The sequence below is a fragment of the Panthera uncia genome, chromosome E1, assembly GCF_023721935.1.
Source record: "Panthera uncia isolate 11264 chromosome E1, Puncia_PCG_1.0, whole genome shotgun sequence".
Taxonomy (NCBI): domain Eukaryota; kingdom Metazoa; phylum Chordata; class Mammalia; order Carnivora; family Felidae; genus Panthera; species Panthera uncia.
This window is the reverse complement of record NC_064814.1, coordinates 42,581,521-42,604,839: the sequence shown is the minus strand read 5'-3', so window position 1 is coordinate 42,604,839 and position 23,319 is coordinate 42,581,521. Positions and strand designations below refer to the sequence as shown.

Genomic DNA, 23,319 nt, shown 5'->3' with positions numbered 1-23,319 from the left:
AAAAATTTGATTCAAATAACAAATAATATAACTTCTTACTTCTGTAAATTCCATTTTGTTCAGTCTTGGTCCCATTGAGTCAGCAATATCCAATTGTTTGCAACATGCTTCTAATTATGGAAAAAAATGTTATTTGCTAGTTAGTTTGGTTGTAATACAGTCAGATTTCATATTCATTTTATAGCTCTTTAAAAGAACATAAAAAAAGAACATAAAATTATTTCTTAATTAATGTCCATCAGTTTTTACAAGTAAATGATATATAGTTGAGTAACACTCCAATTCCTACAAAATGATTATTTTTCCTGGCTTTTATTTAACTGAGCAACTCAAACACTGAAATAAACGTGCCTACATTTTTAATGACCAGCCTGAGATAAAGTAAAAACAAATATGCATGTCAATAGCATAAAGATTACAAAAACAACTGTGTTGGCTTATGCTAGCATTTAAGGAAGCAGGTCCTAAAACACACTTCTACAAACTTTCTTTTCAAATATTATGTCTTTAATGTTTCTTAAATTAAATAAAAAATATATGAATATGTTCTTTTAGTAAAAGATTCAAATAATACAAAAACATAAGCAGTAAAACATGAATATCTACCTTTTCCCTCTCCCCACTGCCAGCATTCTCACTCCCCTCTGCCCCAGAAGGAACCACTGTTTTCCAACTGTTGTTGCCACCTTTCAAGCAACTTCTCTAAGCATTTTTAAATATATTAGACACCTTTTATTTTCCTACACATAAATATGGTTACATTGATCTGCAACTTGCTTTTTTCACTTACTCATCTTGTAGATCTTTTCAAATAGGATCTGGAACTCAGGGAGAAGGTTTGGGATGGGAATGTAGATATACGGATGGGTCATTAGCTAAAGTCATGGGTTTAAATAAGAAAACCCAAGGAGGGTGTATAGTATGTAAAGTGATAATAGAACCAAAAAGGAAACTCGGAAAGCCACATTTGAGGTACAAATAAAAGAAGAACCGAGAAACAAAAATGCTAAGAGGTGATCAATGATAGATGAAAAATCAAGATAGAATGATATCACAAAAGCCAAGAAAAAAAGAGTTTCATGAATAACAGAATGATCAATAACGGTAAATGTGGCAGTTAGTTCAAATAAAGATTTTTTTAAACCTCCTTTTGATATAAAATTATGAAACCTTTATTGACCTTACCAAAACACAAACACACAAACTGTTTAGAAGTTCATGATGAAAGCACTGGCTTCCTCTCCTACTTCTAGCAGCAACTTCTCCTGCCTATCATAGTCTGGTACATAAAAGATTCTTTAATACTCTTGATTTTTGTAACGATTTATTATATCAGTTATTGTCATAAGAAGATTGTATAAATGTTAGTATAAGCTTATGCATTAGATGCTGTTAGCCTCATCCTAAACTTCCTCCCAAGCTCTGGATGATTATGCAGTCCAGACGGGTTTCTAATGATAATAGCTGTTATTAAGTGTATGTGTCTGTCTCCTGGCTAGACTTTGAGAAACTTGAGAGGAAACATGCCTTAGTCCTGTCTGCCTCCTCTACCTCATCGCAGTATCTGGAACTAGCTGAGAGCTTAATAACTACTGAATGAATGAATGAATGAATAAATGGTACAGAAAATACTAGATAGTATAGGAGGTAAGAAGAGAAAACAATCACTGTCAATTAGAATGGTCTGGAATTTCTCTAATTTTATCACAATTTCAAATAGAGCTCTCTTCACTCATTCCTTCTGTATACTTATCAAAAACTAAATAAATAAAAATAAAAGAAGTTATTCACAGATTTTTCTGAAGGAGAAGTTGAGGTTGTTCTAACCATGGAAAATTCTATATTTTGGATAGGCTGTGAAAAGGTAGGAGAAAGAGTTGTCAGCAAGGCCCCAATCATGTTTGGGGACCAGTTATCAGGAAGATGGGAAGCATATTTTATTTTTTAAATGAAATATGAGAATAGATTTCAGACAATCTATTGTTATCAATGTAATAGCAGTCAAAAATCAATTGAAAAAAAGCAACTTGATATAAATAATGTAAATCTCAGGGCCCAAATTCTAGTGCTTTATTCTACAAGTCAGAATTATTTTTATTTATTTATTTATTTTTTAGTAATCTCTACACCCAGCATAGGGTTCAAACTCAAAACCCCAAGATTAAGAGTCACATGCTCTTCTGACTGAGCCAGCCAGGCGTGCCTACAAGTCAGAATATTTTGCTTAATCTCATATGAGGAAACAATTCTGAAAACAAAAGCATCAAAATCTATGTTTTTCTGTAGTTATAGTACTGTCTCTTTCTGCCTCTTGTGACCATGGCGGAAATCCGCAGTTTACGTTTTTGTTGCCACAATGATGACGAATTAGAGTCAGGTCAGAAATCCTGCAATTCCTGCACAATGAAGACTTTTTCCATTCAGCCAAATATTCAAGTAGGTAAAAAACTTCCTTAGAATAAATTTGAGTCTAGAAACTATTTTTTTATTTTATTTCTTATTTTTCTAAATTTACATCCAAATTAGTCAGCATATGGTGCAGCAATGATTTCAGGAGTAGATTCTTTAGTGTCCCTTACCTATTTAGCCCATCCCCCCTCCCACAATCCCCTCCAGTAACCCTCAGTTTGTTCTCCATATTTATGAGTCTCTTCTGTTTTGTCCCCCTCCCTATTTTTATATTATTTTTGTGTCCCTTCCCTTAGGTTTATCTGTTTTGTCTCTTAAAGTCCTCATATGAGTGAAGTCATATGATTTCTGTCTTTCTCTGACTGACTAATTTCACTTAGCATAATACCCTCCAGTTCCATCCATGTAGTTGCAAATGGCAAGATTTCTTTTGATTCTTTTTGATTGCCAAGTAATACTCCATCGTATATATACACCACAACTTCTTTATCCATTCATCCATCCATGGACATTTGGGTTCTTTCCATACTGTGGCTGTTGTTGATAGTGCTGCTATAAACATGGGGGTACATGTGTCCCTTCGAAACAGCACACCTGTATCCCGTGGATAAATGTCTAGTAGTGCAATTGTTGGGTCGTAGGGTAGTTCTATTTTTAGTTTTTTGAGGCACCTCCATACTGTTTTCCAGAGTGGCTGCACCAGCTTGCATTGCCACCAACAATGCAAAAGAGATCCTCTTTCTCTGCATCCTCGCCAACGTCTGTTGTTGCCTGAGTTGTTAATGTTAGTCGTTCTGACAGGTGAAGGGGGTATCTCATTGTGGTTTTGATTTGGATTTCCCTGATGATGAGTGATGTGGAACATGTTTTCATGTGTCGGTTGGCCATATGGATGTCTTTTTTGGAGAAGTGTCTATTCATGTCTTTTGCCCATTTCTTCACTGGATTATTTGTGTTTTGGGTGTTGAGTTTGATAAGTTCTTTATAGATTCTGGATACTAACCCTTTATCTGATATGTCGTTTGCAAATATCTTCTCCCATTCTGTCGATTGCCTTTTAGTTTTGCTGATTGTTTCCTTCACTGTGCAGAAGCTCCTTATTTTGATGAGGTCCCAGTAGTTCATTTTTGCTTTTGTTTCCCTCTCCTCTGGAGACGTGTTGAGTAAGAAGTTGCTGCGGCCAAGATCAAAGAGGTTTTTGCCAGCTTTCTCCTTGAGGATTTTGATGGCTTCCTGTCTTACATTGAGGTCTTTCATCTATTTTGAGTTTATTTTTGTGTATGGTGTAAGAAAGTGGTCCAGGTTCATTCTTCTTCATGTCGCTGTCCAGTTTTCCCCGCACCACTTGCTGAAGAGCCTGTCTTTATTCCATTGGATATTCTTTCCTGCTTTGTCAAAGATCAGTTGGCCATACGTTTGTGGGTCCATTTCTGTGTTCTCTATTCTGTTCCATTGATCTGAGTACCTGTTTTTGTGCCAGTACCATATTGTCTTGATGATTACTGCTTTGTAATACAGCTTAAAGTCTGGAATTGTGATGCTTCCTGCCTTGGTTTTCTTTTTCAGGATTTCTTTGGCTATTCTGGGTCTTTTCTGGTTCCATACATATTTTAGGATTGTTTGTTCTAGCTCTGTGAAGAATGCTAGTGTTATTTTGATGGGGATTTCATTGAACATGTAGATTGCTTTGGGTAGTATCAACATTGTAACAATATTTATTCTTCCAATCCATGTGCATGGATTGTTTTTCCATTTCTTTCTGTCTTCTTCACTTTCTTTCCAAGCTTTCTATAGTCTTCAGCACACAGATCTTTTACCTATTTTGTTAGGTTTATTCCTAGGAATCTTACGTTTTTTGGTGCAATTGTAACTGGGATCAATTCCTTGATTTCTCTTTCCGCTGCTTCATTATTGGTGTATAGAAACACAACCAATTTCTGTACATTGATTTCATATCCTGCAACTTTGCTGAATTCATGTATCAGTTCTAGATTACCAGTGTAATCTTTCAGGTTTTCCACGTAGAATATCATGTCATCTGCAAATAGTGAAAGTTTGACTTCTTCCTTGCCTATTTGGATGCCTTTTGTTTCTTTTTGTTGTCTGATTATTGAGGCTAGGACCTCTAGTACTATGTTGAACAACAGTGGTGAGAGTAGACATGCCTGTTGTGTTCCTGATCTTAGGGGGAAAGCTCTCAGTTTTTCCCCATTGAGGATGGTATTAGCTGTGGGCCTTGAATATTTGGCTTTTATGATGTTGAGGTATGTTCCTTCTATCCCTACATTCTTGAGGGTTTTTATCCAGAAAGGATGCTGTGCTTTGTCAAATGCTTTTTCTGCATCTATTGAAAGTATCATATGGTTCTTATCCTTTCTTTTACTAATGTGGTGTATCATGTTGATTGATTTGTGAATATTGAACCAGCCCTACAGCCCAGGAATAAATCCCACTTGTTCATGGTGAATAATTCTTTTAATGCAATGCATATAATTTTCTTATGTCTTTCCTTGTATTTCTATTTTATATTATAGTTCAGACATTATAACTCTCTTTTAAAATACTGTGTATGTAAGTAATATTTTCTAGGAACTTGATAGGATGATAAAGAGATAATACAGAATATTTATAATAAAACAGCATTTCAAAAGAATTGAAAATTGCTGATTGCTTTTCTGTTTTTCTACATTCTCCATCTGGAAAGAGCAAAAGAACTTAAGTACATTTATAAGAGCTTTGAATAACATATTTCTCAATATTGACTTTTCATCGTAATCCAGCATCCCTCCCCTCACTGCTCCCCTGCAAAAGAGGGACAAGTAGAAATACCACAGGAATAGGCAGGCTTACCAAGCTGGAAATCTGGATTTTGAAAAAATTCATGAAGGACATTCTGAATCTGCAAATTAAAGAAAGTAGACCATATATTACTTCAGTTATCATACATTTAGTATTTTAGACTAAAATCCACGTAGGAACTTTCAATTTAAGTCTTGGGTAACCTTTCTAACTCAGGGACAGAAACAGTAATAATTAACATTTAGTTTATATACTACTTCAAGGTTTATCAAATGCTTTTTCATATATATCCTCAATGACTCCCATTGAGAACATTTTGTTGAGAACTAGGATGCCCAGAGTGATCCTATTTTGTCCCCTCCAAGGACATTTCTAGCAACCCTCAGACACTAGGCACCTTTGGCAACCAGTTTAGCAATCCAAAGAATCCTCTATAATTCATTCCTCAATTACTAAAAAACAAAATTTCAGAGTTCTTCTTGGTCCATTAAAAAAATTTTAATGTTTATTTTTGAAAGAGAGAGAGAGAGAGAGAGGCAGCATGATGGGGGGAAGGGCATAGAGAGAGGGAGATAAGGAATCCAAAGCAGGCTCCAGGGTCTGAACTGAGAGCACAGAGCCCCACGTGGGGTTCGAATTCACAAAACCGTGAGATCATGACCTGAGCCAAAGCTGGACGCTTAACCGACTGGGCCACCCAGGTGGCGTTGGTCCATTTTTTAAAAATAGACTTGAGAGCCTGTTTCCGATTCCGTGTCTCCCTCTCTCTGCCCCTCCCCCGTTCATGCTCTGTCTGTCTCTCTCTGTCCCAAAAATAAATAAAAAACGTTGAAAAAAAAATTTTAAAATAGACTTGAGGGGCCCCTGGCTGGCTCAGTCAGTATAACATGCAATTCTTGATCTCCAAGTCCTGAGTTCAAGTCCCACATTGGGAGTAGAGCTTACTTTAAAAAAAAAAAAAAAGGAGACTTGATTTTTTTAGGTCAACTTTACATTCACAGAAAAATTGAGCAGAAAGTGCAGAGTTTTCCTTATACTCCCTGCCTCCTGCCACCACATACACAGCTTCCCCTGCAATCAACATTCTGCACCACAGTGGCACATTTGTTACAACTGATGAACCTACATGAAACATCACCACCCAAAGTCCATAGTTTACATTAAGAATCACTGTTTGATGTACATTTTATGAGTTTTGGCAAATGTATCATGATGTGTATCCATCATTTCGGTATTATACAGAATTGTTTCATCACACTAAAAATCTTCTGTGCTCTGCTTATCCATCCCTCCGTCTGTCTTCACTCCTGGAAACCACTGATCTTTTTACTCTCTCCATAGTTTTACCTTTCCCTGAGCATCATAAAATTGGAGTCATACAGTAGATATTCTTCCAGATTGGCCCCTTTCACTTAGTAATACACATTTAAAACTCTTTCATGTCTTTTCATGGCTTGACAGCTCATTTCTTTTTAGTGCTGAGTAATATTACATTGTTTAGGTGTACCACAGTTTATTTATCCATTTAACCATGGAGGGAAATCTCGGCTGTTTCTAAGTTTTGGCAATTATGAATAAAGCTGCTGTAAACATCCACATGCAGATTTTTCTGGGAACATAAGTTTTCAGCTCCTTTTGGGTAAATACAATAAGCATTATGGCTGGATAATATGATAAGACTGTGTCTGGTTTTACAAGAAACTGCCAAAGTGGCTGTACCATTTTGCATTATCACCAACAATTCCCACCAACTGCTACACACTTTTGGCAGCATTTTATGTTGTCAAGGTTCCAGATTTTAACTATCCTGATAGGTGTGTAGTGGTATCTCATTGTTTTATTTTGCATTTCCTTGATGTCATGTGTGGAGCATATTTTCATATGCTTATTTGCCACCTACATGTCTTTGGTGAAATGTCTGTTTAGGTCTTTTGCCCATTTTTAAGTCAGTTGTTTGTTTTCTTATTGTAGAAGAGTTCTTTGTATATTTTGGATAATAGTCTGTTATCAGATGTCTCTTTTGAAATATTTTCTTCCAGTCTGTGGCCTACCTTCCTTGGTCTATTTTTAATAATCCATTTTGAATTAAAAATATGCTTGGCCATGTATCTAGCCAAGAAATGTTCTCACACTTATGTACACCTAAAAGAATATGTTTAACTGTTAGAGTACAGTTGTTTTCTAAAGGTAAAAGACACAGGCTCTTAGTCTACAGAAGTAATTAGTCACACACATACAATAAACAAAGAGAAAAATGAAAACTATGTCTGTCCTTTTTTTTTTAGATTTAAATCCAAGCTAGTTAACATATAGTGTAGTAATGGTTTCAGGAGTAGAATTTAGTGATTCATCACTTACATTTAACACCCAGTGCTGAACCCAACAAGTGCCCTCCTTAATGCCCATTACCCACTTAGCCCATCCCTCTACACAACACCCCTCTAGAACCCCTCAGTTTGTTCTTTGTATTTAAGAGTCTCTTATAGTTTGTCCCCCTCCCTGTTTTTATATAGAGAGTCTCCCTCTCTGCTTGTATCTTTCTTTTTTAAATTTACATCCAAGTTAGTTAGCATATGGTGCAAGAATATGAATCCAGTGATTCATCCCCTACATATAATACCCAGTGCTCATCCCAACAAATGTCTTCCTTAATGCCCCTTGCCCATTTAGACCATCCCCCCTGCCACAACTCCTCCAGCAATCCTCAGTTTGTTCTATATATTTAAGAGTCTCTTATGTTTTGCTCCCTCCCTGTTTTTAAATTATTTTTGCTTCCCTTCCCTTATGTTCATCTGTTTTGTATCTTAAATTCCACATTTGAGTGAAGTCATATGATATTTGTCTTTCTCTGACTAATTTCGCTTAGCATAATACACTCTAGTTCCATCCACATTGTTGCAAATGGCAAAATTTCATTGATTGACGAATAATATTTCGATGGACATTGGGCTTTTTATATACTTTGGCTATTGTTGATAGTGCTGCTATAAACATTGGAGTGCATGTGCCCCTTTGAAACAACACACCTGTATCCTTTGGATAAATACCGAGTAGTGCAATTGCTGGGTCATAGGCTAGTTCTATTTTTAATTTTTTGAGGAATCTCCATGCTGTTTTCCAGAGTGGCTACACAATTTGCATTCCCACCAACAGTGCAAAAATGTTTCCTTTCTCCTCATCCTAGCCAGCATTTTTTGTTTCCTGAGTTGTTAATTTTAGCCATTCTGACAGGTGTGAGGTGGTATCTCATTGTGGTTTTGATTTGTATTTCCCTGATGATGAGTGATGTTGAGCATTTTTTCATGCGTCTGTTAGCCATCTGGATGTCTTCTTTGGAAAATGTCTGCCCTTAATGAAGAGTTTGGGAACCTCAGCCAGAGTCAATATTTTAGAAATAGCTAGAATTTAGAAATAGCTAGCTAGAATTTTTTTAAAATGCTCAAGAGAAAATTGAAGAAATTAGCTCTCATGGACCAAACAGGTCAAGAATCAGCTTACCTCAGTAACACTGAAAATTTAGAGGTAGGTTTCTGGCACTCCACTCAATATTCCAACAATCATCCTCTTATCACCCACTCTGCCTCCCCTTCACAGATATCCTCCTTTCTTACCACTACCAGAGGAATCATTCCTTTGGGGTCTAGAATCCATTCACTGAACTGCTCCTGCAGAGCCTGCTTCCGTATATTGGCCACCTTGATTTTGACTTCACTTATGCATTCTCTTTCTTCTCGTTTCTGTTTAATACTCTCCTTCATCTTGGATACTCTGAAGGAGGTCAAAATAAAAGACAGGTTGAGTTAAGACTGTTGGGTTTGATTCAGATTGTTCAAATGGCAGAAAACAAGAATTCAGAGCCTCATTTAAAATTTATTCCTGTCTTTACTCCATGAAATCTTCTTGATTTAGGCCTGAGGTGACCCCCTCCCCCCCCCCCCCCGCCCCGCACTTACTGAATTTGGCACTGATCACAGGCTGTCTTCTAGTATTATTTGAGTTTTTATAGAGGTGGGTCTTATTTTGCCCAAGAAAATATCATACTTAAGAAATACTAAAATAGCCCTAGAGGCTGCCACATATACCTAAAAGCAAAGCTGAATGCACTAAAGACTTACAGTGATGGGACTCTCTCTTCTCTGGATACAGAAATCATCTGGAAAGATTCTGATTTCCGGTCTACAGTGGAAGTATAGAAGCTGCATTTATAATAAGCATCTTAGGTAGTTCTAATGTCTTGGACCAAACTTTTGATTTCTGTCTAGGAATATATATTGCCAATTTCCTTTAAACATCCAGAGTCAAATACTTTGACAGTCCCTGAGCATCATAGTTATCCTTATATTCAGAGAGAGTTACATTATCCATGTTGGGAATGGGAGAAGAATTGTGATTTTGGTTGTTCCCATATTTGTCATCCCTATTAGGACTCTAAAACCCCAAACTGGTTTGGATTGAAACACCAAAATGTCTCAAAGTAATCAAAATATCTGCTGGTTCCGAATACAATTTGCTTGAGCCCGGTATTCTTGCTTTAAAAAAGAAAGACTAAGGTCTTCCAATCTGATCTGATAGATTTGGAAACGCAAAAGAATTTACAATTAGGACTGGTAAATTGGATACCTCTAATAATCCAAAAGAATCAATCGAAACCTAAGTCATTGCTTTATGCTCATATAAGGCCTTCAAAATTTTTGTGACCACTCAAATTCTATCCATTCATTCAAGCAGTGCAAGGAACATCTTCCTCTTACAGCATCATTTGCCTATATTAAAATTGAATGTTTTATTTCATCAAAACCAATTCTAATCAGCTTATATTGAGAACTGGCTATAAACTTTGAGTGACCGCAGTGTACCAGACCATTGCTGGGCCTAACTGAAGACTCTGGACTGCTGAACAATGGGACTTGTTTTAATCAATCATGTACAAACCTATGGATTCCCTCTGTCCCATACAGTGTGATAGTTTTCAGTTGTTATAACTATAACCATTATAAACTTTTTGAAACTCCTATATTTTCCCCTTCTGTGAAGTAGTTAGTGAATTCCTCACTGCTGTATCTTCCTTTGCCTGGAAAGTTAATAAATTAAGTTTTTGCTTGTTTCTTTTTAAGCTATGGTGGTCTAAGTTTCACAAAGCTAAACTGGACTTCTTGGCATCCCTGGAGCATGTCCATATTATTTCTGTGATGAGTATTCCTATAAAAATCCACATATGACATGTGTCTACTTAATTATTATACTTACTTAACTCTTATTTTTGTTTATTCACCCATATCTTATTATGAAAGGTATAATGACTGAAGCAAAGTCTAAGTTACTGGATAATCAAATATTTGAATAGATGAATAATTAGGCTTATCTAGAACTTTATAAAATGATTAAAAACAGTTATCATAGCTTCCTTATTAAATACTGAAAATTAATTCTGAGATTACAAAATTAAATAATTACCCCAAATTAAGACATATCTTGTAATAATCATATGTGCCTAAAAACAAGAACAAAAAGGCAAAAAAAAGCCCACAAAAAAACAAAACAAAACAAAAAAACCCCAAACAAACCCAAAACTCACACAAGAAAACTTTCATCATGAAAACAAAAGCAGGATTAGAATAAGTTAGTTAATTCATTTAACAAATACTTATTGAGCATTACTTATACAACACAGTGTTAGAGACTGGGGATGTGAAGATGAATACTACAGACAGTTCCTGCTTACATTATAGCAGGGGAAACAACCATTACAATTGTCATAAATGCAGTAAAAGAGAAACACAGGGTGCAATAAGAGATCATATAAGGGAAGAATTTCACAATGAAGTGGTATGTGAGCTAAACTCTAAAGGATTGGTAGGATAAGATAAAGAGGAAGGAGAAGAATGATACAGAGGGAATGGCAAACGACAAGACCCTGAGGTGAAAAGAAGCATAATATGTTTGAAGACCTGAAAGTAATCCTGTATGCCTGGAGTAAGTATAGAGTGTGAGAAGAAGAGAGGCAGCAGTGAAGGCTAGAAAGTAAGTCCTATGCTAGCTTGGTTGGATGGTGATGACGTTACCAGGATCCAGTTAACCCATTTGGATTATATTTGGAGTCTCGTGTTCAATGGCCCGGAAATACAGACTAGGTTTTGTTTCTTTATTAAAAAGAGGGATGAAATGATGTCTAAGCTGAGACCTAAAGTTTGTGGAGGATCTAGCCAAACAAAGAGAGGGACCAAGTGGGTCATACAAGGAAAGTCTTATAGGCCTACTTAGGGATTTTGGTCTTTATCTTAAGAGTAAGTGCAGACCATTGAAAGGTTCCATACTGGGGGAAAACGGAATAAGATTAACCTTTTTTAAAAAAATCACTTCTGTTACAAGTAAAGAATGGGTTGCAAGAGGGTAAGAGTGGATATAAATATACCAATCAGGAGCCTGCTGTAATAGTGCAGGTGACAGCTGATGGTAGTTTAGACTAGGGTGGCAGCAGCAGGGAAGGTCAGAAACGAACAGATTTGAGAGAAGAAGGTAAAACCAATAGGACTTAATGATTGATGAAAAGCACACAGTCAGAAAGTAGAAGGTGTCAAGTTGCATCTCTTGGGTTTGGGCTTGAAAATCTTGATGCAAAACGAAATAAGAAAATGACTTGTGGAAGATGAAGTGCTTATGAAACATCCAAGTACAGATATTGAGTAGATACATATACTGGTCTGAAGCTCAAAAAAGATGTTTGGGCTAGAGATCTAAATCTAAGAGTCATGAAGGTACAGATGGTAACTGAAGTCATGTGTTGGAATGAGCGCACTCAGCAATGATTTTGGGTGACAGGACAACCACAACTTAAGGAACCTTAATATTTGAAGATCAGATGGCAGAGAATGAGCCAGCACAGGATACTGAGAAGAACTAAAATGAGGTAGAAGGAAAAAAAGTAAAGAATAATATCATAGAAGGGTAAGAAAAGAGTATCTCAAGGAGGAAATGGTCAACATTATTGAATATTGCTAAGAGGCCAAGTAAGATGAGGATTGCAAACTTTCCACTGGGCTTGGAAAAATGGAGAACATTGTGATCTCAGTAAGTGACATTTATGAAAGACAGCCTGGAATGAAAGCCAGATATAACAGGTTGAGAAATGTGTTGGGAGTGGGGAAAATGTATATGGACAACTGCTTTAATAAAGTTAGCTATGTTTTAGTTACATTTCTTCAACTTGAGGGTATAAATTCCTCACATCAAGAACCAAATTTTGAATTTTTTCCCTATAAGGTATGGCTCAACATTGAGTACTTGATAGTTATGCAATAAATACTGATTAAGTGAGACTCCTCAATAAATCTTAATTTATAAGATTAATAATTAATAATTTATTATCTTAATACTGATTAACTGAGACTCCTTAATAAATTATTAATTTATCTAACACATATTTATTGAGCCCCAACTCATGTCAAGTACTGTGCTCAGTATTAAAAATACAGATATGATAGAAAATAGTCCTTGTCTTCAAAGAGATTATAGGGAGGTAAATCAACAATTACATTAAAAAATGTGCTAAATGCTGACATGAGCTTACAGGTGCTTCAGGAATATAAAGAAAGGGTACCTAACCCAGAGAAGGTGAGACAGAAGGTATCCAGAGGAAGTCATACTTGGGCTGATTCCTGAAGCACAAGGAAAAATTATCCAGCAAGAGAAAGGAGGGTAAGGATATTCTAGATGGAGAAAGCTGGCACTCTGGATTAGAGGAAAGGACATCTGGCTAGTGGTTTTCTTTAGTTGATATGTAAGAGATAATAAAATTGATGTGCATAAAGAATGTAGCCTATCTAGCCCAGATGAGTGAAGTCAGGGCTTTATGATCTGAGTTCAATCTCACTACATGCTGGGTACCTCATATCTAGTGTCTGCAAGTTTTAAGCTGGACTTGATGGTGAAGATTTCTATTTCCCTCCCCCCCACCTTTTTTTAGCAACAGTAATTGAAGAGTGGTCAAGATTTCTATTTCCAAATCAGGTGGTTGAACTCCAACTAAACCACCTTCTTGGAAGCATATGAGCAAGGCAGAGGACATTTCCCACTGGATATTTCCCATGGGAGTCCTGGAAAGCATCTATTTTGATGGTGTAGGACTGAGGTTGGGTAGAGGATATATAAACCAGTGTGGTAGCACATAAGGTCTTCCATCTGTTCTCTTCTATAAATAGAAAAAAAAATCCTATTTTCTTCTGAGGATATCAGTTACTGGATAGTTTAAAATGAATCAATAGTTGGGGCACCTGGGTGGCTCAATGGGTTAAGCATCCGACTTTGGCTCAGGTCATGATCTCACCATTGGTGGGTTTGAGCCCCACATCGGGCTCTGTGCTGACAGCTCGGAACTTGAAGCCAGAGCCTGCTTCGGATTCTGTGTCTTCCTCTCTCTCTGACCTTCCCCCACTTGCACTCTGTCTCTCTTTCAAAAAAAAAAATAAACATTACAAAAATTTTTTAAATGAATCAATAGCTTTATCTGGCAAATCCTAGGAATTTCTGGATATCCTGGATAGTCTTATTATTCCAGGACCACCACACCTTGTCATGCATTGTGACAGATATCCAGCCCCAGCTGGAGTGAACTTGACTTAGGAACTTCAGTCTTTTTAACATTAGGAATGTCTATGCCACTGAAGTAGGACCACAGACTCATTCACCATCAAGTTTCAGGGTGTGTGTTTGAAGGATATTAGGATAACATTCAAGGAGACCATGATTTCTCAGTCTGTAAGAACTTGAATTTCTAAGTACTTAATAAGGGGATATATACATATGCAACAAAGTGTGACCTAGAGATGGATAGGAAACTAGTAATATATAAACATTATTATTATGCTTCGGGTTGAACAAAAGTAGAACCTACTTGATAAAGTCCTACCACACACCATTGGCTATAATAGTCATTCAAATGCTATAAAAACACATTTTCCCTATCTATCCACTCACTTTTGGCATAATCTGTTTTACTGGATTGATAAACTATGATATTCAGTATGAATTGACAAAATGATTGATATTAATAATATCACTTGTGGGAGAAGCGCCCATGGGATTTCCTAGCTTAATATAACCATAAGAGTTTGGCTGGGTAAAGAGGTGACAGCTGGTGTGGTGTATGAGCAGACAGACATCTGTCTAGGAAGTCACTGTCTCCTGGCAACCAAAGAAGATCCATATCATTCCTTTAGTCTTGCCAAGTCCTAGTGACTGGCAAGCATGAGTTAGACATTTGGGGGTTTTTTTTGAAACACAAAAAGTAAGTACTTTGAAGTAAATCATCAAACCTTTGCAGATACTAAATTCCAATAGAAACATACACAATGGGTGCTGTCATATGGTCTGCGTAAGTTCTTTGAACACTATACAACGAGTTAATTCTCAGGGAATTACTGAGTAAAACATTTTTTAAAATATTAAGTAAAATAAAGAGTGCTGTCTCTTTTCCTTTTAGTTTTTACTTGGCTTATATGTATCCTTAATGCTTGAGCATTTATCCTGACTTATTTTTCTCCTTTTTGTAGCTGTGGTGGAGAAAGTAATTCTATGAAATAGTTTGTCGTGATTCTTCTCTTTGTGCGTTAAATGTTCCATTGTTACTTCATAAGGCTAATAAAGAGTTGTCAAAGGGAAAATGCACAAAAGGTATCTCAAGGTGCTGCACAGACCCCACACTGATTATGCAATAAGCAAAGGATGTAGGAATCTAAGATCGTTACTAAGCCAGAACCTGGTAGGCATCACTATAATTGCCACACAGGAAAAGATCCAACTTTTTGCCTGGGGTCTCTTATATCTACTTCCTAGTTCATTTGAATTCTCATCTACGCTCAGGACTATATATCAGGACTGGTAGAGAAAAGTGAGGACATTTACAGTATAATAGGCCCTGCTTCTCTGGAATAGTAAAATTCTAGCATTAATAGTCTCTCTGTAATTTTTAAAGTTTTTTTTTAATTCCAGTTAGTTAATAGACATCTCTGTAATATTCTTTACTGTTTAAATTTTTTTATTTTTAGAAATATGATATAGTAAAATTGACCTTTTTTGGTACATAGTTTTATAAATTTAAACACATACATAAATGTGTAACCATCACTATAATCAGGCTATTGGAAGTTCATAATCCTATTTTAAAAGCAAATGCTTTTCATTATCAGTTCACAATAAGGCAGTCGTGACTTATAAAATATGCATTCACAAGCACAGGAGGAATCAAGAGTCAGAGGGAAAAGATACTGAAAGAAAGATGTTAAAAGAAAAGAAAATCTGAAGGAAAGCAAAAGGACAGAAACCTAACATATCAATTTTGCAAAATTACACACAAGAATTAAAGTCCACTTCAATTCTTTATATGTTGTTCAGAAACCCTGATGAAAAGCAATAAGGGTATATTGCATATGTAAAACTTACAAACAACAGTGATATTTTATTTTTTAGTTAAGTGGCTACCACTATAAAAATTGTTCCAAGTCAGTAAGGAGCATCTTCTCTATCTATTGTTCTTGGGCACCGAACAGAGACGAATCCCTTTTTACCCAGGGAAGTAGTGAGATGAAAAAATTTTGGATCTAGTTGAGGCAAATGAATGCTTTAACATCATCACCAGAAGATAAAGTCTTGACAAACCAAACAAAAATTTTATTTGTCTTTTTTCTTGAATATAAGTAAGAAAAACTCTCATTCCTAAAATAAATGGACTTCTCCAAAACTCTGTAAGATGACCCAAACAATGATATAGTTTAGAGAATTTAAAAGCAAGACTGTTTTAGCTAAGATTCCTGTGTTTCCAAGCTTTAATGAATAGATACTGTGCTGTTGTAAAAGTATGTCAAGGATTTCTGAATATTCTGCAGATGCCTGACACTGTCATATGTTGGCATATAGATCTTGAATTTTTGCAGAAAGAGATAAAGCCCTACTCCTGACAATCTAGGCAAACAAAGCATCTATGATTACTTTAACTCTTTCATGAAATTCCTACAGTATTGCTCCAATAGAAACTAGGGCTCTTATCAACCTTCAAATGACCCTAAATATTCAAACTCTCAATTCAAGAAGCATTACCGAAATAAACTCTGTTGTGTTGTGTCATTTGTTGGCAATGAGACCTAGGCCAGTGTCCAAGTGCGCCCATTACTATTCTTTTATAGATATTGATAAATGACTAGTTTTATGTACTGATTGAGATTTACATATCCCTAACAGGAGGAAGGATTTGTCAATGTATTGACTTACAGCCTTGACACCAGCTCTCAGATTTTAAGTATTTTTCATGGTAATTGATCTAAATACAAATCTAATTTATTGCTTTGCAAGAACAGATGGTGAACAGAAATGTTCTTTAAGCTATTTATTAAATTTAATGACACTGCCCCCTGCTGCTGTTGGAAGTTTTCACTAGTACTAAAATTCCCTTAATTTGGTTTCTCTACATAATTGGTTTTGAAACTTTTGTCAGTGTGCAGAATGACCTTCTGTGGAACTTGTTTTCAATGCATCCCTAAAGGTTCTGATTCAGAAGATCTGAGGAAGAAGCTAGGAATCTGCACTTTTTTACCATGCATCCAGGTAATCCTGATGTCATTCTTAGGCAACCACACTCTGAGAAAGACTGTTTGAACTGAAATTTAAAATGCCATGTCCACCTATAAAATAAAACAAAAGAAGAGTTCTGTACATATCTCTTACTTTATTCTAGAGGAATATATGTACCCAATTTCAAAAGAATTGTTATTCTAAAGCTTCTGATTAGTTCCTTACCCTGTAGGAAGAATACTAAAACAAATCACAAGCAATTTTAGATTCTTTTATAAATTTTAAGCAATCCCTATCAAAATAACACTAGCATTCTTCACAGAGCTAGAACAAACAATCCTAAAATTTGTATGGAACCAGAAAAGACCCAGAATAGCCAAAGCAATCTTGAAAAGAAAACCAAAGCTGGATACACCACAATCCCAGACTTCAAGCTGTATTATAAAGCTGTAATCATCAAGACAGCATGGTATCGGCACAAAAACAGACACACAGACCAATGTTATAGAATGGAGACTCCAGAATTGGACCCACAAAAGTATGGCCAACTAATCTTTGACAAAGCAGCAAAGAATATCCAATGGAAAAAAGACAGTCTCTTTAACAAATGGTGCTGGGAGACCTGGACAGCAACATGCAGAAGAATGAAACTAGACCACTTTCTTATACCACTCACAAAAATAAACTCAAAATAGATAAAGGACCTGAATGTGAGACAGAAAACCATCAAAACCCTAGAGGAGAAAGCAGGAAAAACCTCTCTGACCTCAGCTGCAGCAATTTCTTACTTGACACATCTCCAAAGAAAAGGGAATTAAAAGCAAAAATGAACTATTGGGACCTCATGAAGATAAAGAGCTTCTGCACTGCAAAGGAAACAATCAACAAAACGAAAAGGCAACCAACAGAATGGGAAAAGATATTTGCAAATGACATATCAGACAAAAGGCTAGTATCCAAAATCTATAAAGAACTCACCAAACTCCACACCCAAAAACCAAATAATCCAGTGAAGAAATAGGCAGAAAACAAGAATAGACACTTCTCTAAAGAAGACATCCAGATGGCCAACAGGCACATGAAAAGATGCTCAATGTCACTCCTCATCAGGGAAGTACAAATCAAAACCACACTCAGATACCACCTCATGCCAGTCAGAGTGGCTAAAATCAACAAATCCGGAGACCATAGATGCTGGAGAGGATGCGGAGGAACAGGAACCCTCTTGCACTGTTGGTGGGAATGCAAACTGGTGCAGCCTCTCTGGAAAACAGTGTGGAGGTTGCTCAAAAAATTAAAAATAGATCTACCCTATGACCCAGCAATAGCACTGCTAGGAATTTACCCAAGGGATACAGGAGTGTTGATGCATAGGGGCACTTGTACCCCAATGTTTATAGCAGCACTCTCAACAATAGCCAAATTATGGAAAGAGCCTAAATGTCCATCAACTGATGAATGGTTAAAGAAATTGTGGTTTATATACACAATGGAATACTACTTGGCAATGAGAAAGAATGAAATATGGCTTTTTGTAGCAATGTGGATGGAACTGGAGAGTGTGATGCTAAGTGAAATAAGTCATACAGAGAAAGACAGATACCATATGTTTTCACTCTTATGTGGATCCTGAGAAACTTAACAGAAAACCATGGGGGAGGGGAAGGAAAAAAAAAGTTAGAGAGGGAGGGAGCCAAACCATAAGAGACTCTTAAAAACTGAGAATAAACTGAGGGTTGATGGGGGGTGGGAGGGAGGGGTGAGTGGGTGATGGATATTGAGGAGGCACCTGTTAGGATGAGCACTGGGTGTTGCATGGAAATCAATTTGACAATAAATTTCATATACAAAAAAAAAAGCTTCTGTACAGCGAAGGAAACAATCAACAAACCTAAAAGGCAACCGACATAATGGGAGAAGATATTTGCAAATGACATATCAGATAAACGTTAGTATCCAAAATCTGTAAAGAATTTATCAAACTCAACACCCAAAAAACAAATAATCCAGTGAAGAAATGGGCAAAAGACATGAATAGACACTTCAAAGTTTATTGAAGATAGATATCCAGATGGCCAAAGAAAATATCCAGATGGCCAACCGACACATGAAAAAATGCTCAACATCACTCATCATTAGGGAAATATAAATTAAAACCACAATGAGATACCACCTCACACCTGTCAGAATGGCTAGAATTAACAACTCAGGAAACAACAAATGTTGGCAAGGATGAGGAGAAAGGGGAACATTTTTGCACTGTTGGCGGGAGTGCAAACTGGTGCAGACATTCTGGAAACCAGTATGGAGGTTTCTCAAAAAATTAAAAATAGAACTATCCTACAACCCAGGAATTGCACTACTAGGTATCTATCAAAGGGATATAGGTGTGCTTTTTTGAAGGGGCACATGCCCCCCAGTGTTTACAGCAGTGCTATCGACAGTAGCCAAAGTATGGAAAGAGCCCAAATGTCCATGGTCGAATGAAGGCATAAAGAAGATGTGGTATCAGTGATCAAAAAGAATGAAATTTTGCCATTTGCAACAACATGGATGGAACTAGAACGTATTATGCTGAGCGAAATGAGTCAATCAGAGAAAGACAAATATCATATGACTTCACTCATATGAGGAATTTAAGATACAAAACAGATGAACATAAGGGAAGGGAAGCAAAAATAATATAAAAACAGGGAGGGGGACAACACATAAGAGACTCTTATACAGAGAACAAACAGAGGGTAACTGGAGGGGTTGTGGGAGGGCGATAGGCTAAATGGGTAAGGGGCATTTAGAAATCTACTCCTGAAATCATTGTTGCACTATATGCTAACTAACTTGGATGTAAATGTGAAAATAAATAAATTATTAAAATATAAATAAATATATATTTATTTTTATGTTTTTATATTATTTATTATTATATTATATATGTAATATATGTTGTTATATATTATATAATTATTATATATTATATATTATAATTATATTAAATTATATTTAAATTAAATTAAAATTAATTAAAATATATTAAATATATTATTATATTATTTTACATATATATGTATATTAAGTATATTATGTATATTTAAGTATAGGCATGCCAGAAGACATTCAGAGGAAAATATGAAGATTTAGGAAGAGAATCAGAAGTGTCTTATTTGTTTGTTGTTGTTCTTAGTTTGTTTTTTCAGATCTGGAAGAGAGCTAGATGTTTTCTAGACCAGGGGTCAGCAAACCAAGTCTAGTGCCCAAATCTGGTCTGCTGCCTGGTATTGTATCACTCAAAAGCTAAGATGGGCTGTTATATTTTAAAATAGTTTTTAAAAATCAAAATAAGAATAATGTGTTGTAGAATGGTAGAAAATCTATGAAATTCACATTTGGTATTCATAAATAAAGTTTTCTTGTAACATAGCCATGCTTACTCATTTACCTATTGTGTATAGCTACTTTTGTACTACAACAGCAAAATTGAGTAGTTGTGACTAAAGTTTCCAGGCAAAAAGCTTTTAATTTTTATGTAATCAAATTTATCAATAATTTCACAATTTTGGGGTGCCTGGGTGGCTCAGTCAGTTAAATGTCTGACTTCAGCTCAGGTCATGATCTCACAGCCCGTAGGTTCGAGCTCTGCATCAGGCTCTGTGCTGACAGCTTGGAGCCTGGAGCCTGCTTCGGCTTCTGTGTCTCCCTCTCTCTCTGCTCTTCCCCCACTTATGCTCTCTCTCTTTCTCTCAATAATAAATAAACATTAAAAAAATAATTTCACAATTTTGAGTCGTGGTGAAAAAGGTTTTTCTCTGGTAATAAAGGGATTTAACCCCTGGTTTCTTCTAGTTTTTGTATGGTTTCATTTTTCACATACATATACTTAGTAGGATATGTTCTATGGATAAAAAAGCTGCAAATAAATCTAAAACATCATTTAGTAGGGACGCCTGGCTGGTTCAGTCCGTTAAGCGTCCAACTTCAGCTCAGGTCATGATCTCGTGGATTGTGGGTTTGAGCCCCACGTCAGGCTCTGTGCTGACGGCTCAGAGCCTGGAGCCTGCGTCAGATTCTGTATTTCCCTCTCTCTGTGCCCTTACCCCACTCTCTGTCCTTACTCCACTCTCTCTCTCTCTCTCTCTCTCTCTCAAAAATAAATAATAATAAACATTAAAAAACATTTTTAAACATCATTTAGTAGCTCTATTATTAGTAGGATTATTACCATTGTTATTTTTAAGTTATTTTACGTAAATTGTAGGATAAGACAACTAATTCTGTCAATGTTGTTAGGAGCCAAGATTTTCAGTAAGAAAAAAAAAAGAGAGCTACAAATATAAACTCAAGGATAGGTTAAAAAAAAAAAACCCTGCAATATTATATTTGATATGAAATGATCAATATTTACTCATTATTTAAAAAAATTATACTTGTTAACCCTAAAAGAGCCTAAAGCAATATGATACAATATTTTTGAGCATTCCTAGTTCTCAGATGAGTGATCCCCATTAAAAGGAACTAAGAATCCTTTTAAAAAATGCATGAAGCTTCCAAAGACTAAAGGAGTAATGTTGGAAGAACACAGGGGCCAAAGTTGGGTCAAGCTGAGGATCAAGTCGGTAAAGTGTCTGACTTCAGCTCAAGTCATGATCTCATGGTCCATGAGTTCAAGCCCCATGTGGGGCTCTGTGCTGACAGCTCAGAGCCTGGAGCCTGCTTCAGCTTCTGTGTCTCCCTCTCTCTCTGCCATTCCTGCACTTGCTCTCTGTCTGTCTGTCTGTCTCTCTCCATCTCAAAAGTAAATAAACATTAAAACAAAATAAAAATTAACTATAATGGATTAAAATACATTGAATATATATTAAAATCAATGTGTCCATTATGATACTCAAAAGGAACCTTTCCCCCAAAAGGGAAAACAATCTTTCAAATTTGCCCCTCCAGGTGACTATTGATAGATAAATAGGTAGACACATAGATACACAGAGATACAATATACAATACTCTGAAAATCTGCAATTAAAAGGAAAGAATTAAACATTAATTTTGTCTTACTAGTAGGAAGCATATTTCAATGTAACCAAATACATAGCAATCAAATGTGATTTATTGTAGGGATTCCAATGGCTCAAAATTAGGAAACCTATTAATAAAATTCATCATTAACAGGTCTAGGGTGAAAATCAAATGATTATCTTCACAGGTGTTGAAAAAGTGTTTGACAAAATTAACAGTCTTGAGCTTTAAAAATCACTCTATAAAGGAGTTAGAAAGAGAAGAACAATCAAAACACAAACCCAGCAAAAGGAAGGAAATAATAAAGATTGGAGCAGAAATAAATAATATAGAAGCTAAAAAAAGAAAAAGAAAAGCTTTTCTTTTCTCTGCCATAATGGTGTGTGCAGTTGAGTGTTCTTTCCATGTCTTCTCACAAGACTTTCAGGATCAAGCAATTCTTGGCCAAGAAACAACTGAAGAAGATTCCATTCTTCAGTGGAATCAGATGAAAACTGGTAATAAAATCATGTACAACTTCAAGAGGAGGCATCAGAGAATAACCAAGCTGGGACTATAAGGGATCACACATGAGATGGCACACATATTTATGCTACATGAAGGGCATGTACTTGTATCTTGGGACTCTGTAAATATTGCTGCTACCTAAACAACAGACGTGTTTTATCCAGGGAAATGATTTTCTCTTACTATGCTTCAGTAGGTTGCTTCGGTAATAAATATGTGAGACCTCGGTTTGAAAAAATAAATGAATTTTTAAAATTTAAAAACAATAGAACAGATGAAACCAGGAGCTGGTTCTTTGAAAAGGTCAGCAAAATTGGGGGTGGGGGAGGAGTTAAGATGGTAGAGCAGTATGGAAACTCTGAGCTTGTCTCATCCCTGAAATGCAGCTAGTCAGCACAAAGCCATTTGAATACCTAGGATATTGACCTGAGGACTAACACAACAATCTGCATAACTTGAGCCACAGAACTTGGCAGGTACACGGTACAGAGAGGTAAATTGTGGGAGAGAAAAGCTGTGGAGTGTAGGGAGCCATTTTTGTGGAGAGAGGGCAGAGAGAGAAAGAGAATTGGGGAGAGTGCAGCACAACAGTGTCATGCAGGAAAAGCACTCTCCCCAAAAGTAGCTGGAGAGAAAGAGAGAGAAAGAGTGAAAACACTCACAGGGGACTGAACAAGAAATCTGTGCCCCAAAACCTTTGATGGGGAGAAAAGAGAGGGTTTCAATACTACCTGGATTCTATAAACAGTGGAGCACAGAGTCTGAAGGTTGGGAGCTCAGTGCCTGGTGGTGCTCTGGTGAGGAAGTAGGGTGAATCCCCAGGAGCAGGCAGTGTGGTCTGCGGGGGTCCATGTGCCACACGGGGAGGAGTGGTTCCCCTGCTTGGAGTGAATTTGGTAGAGAGGATACAGCCACCCTGTGGGCAAAGGTCCCAGCAGACAACAGAGAGCAGCCACATTTGCTGGTATTGGAACAAAGATGCCAGAGTGTGGTGAAACCTGGCACTGGCTGTGTGTTGTGATTTACCATACTCTC

The 23,319-nt window shown here is 36.5% G+C and overlaps 1 protein-coding gene across 12 annotated transcripts in view; it reads right to left on the bottom strand.

Moving 5' to 3' along the window:
• EFCAB5 (EF-hand calcium binding domain 5) overlaps nt 1–23,319 on the bottom strand; it is a 184,280-nt gene that overhangs the window by 96,020 nt on the left and 64,941 nt on the right. For all 12 annotated transcript variants that reach the window (XM_049637931.1, XM_049637930.1, XM_049637933.1 and 9 more), the window contains 3 exons: nt 8,820–8,976; nt 5,260–5,308; nt 40–110 (listed from right to left, as the gene is read on the bottom strand). In XM_049637931.1, coding sequence (XP_049493888.1) covers nt 40–110; nt 5,260–5,308; nt 8,820–8,976 — 277 coding nt within the window. The remainder of the gene's footprint in view (nt 1–39; nt 111–5,259; nt 5,309–8,819; nt 8,977–23,319) is intronic.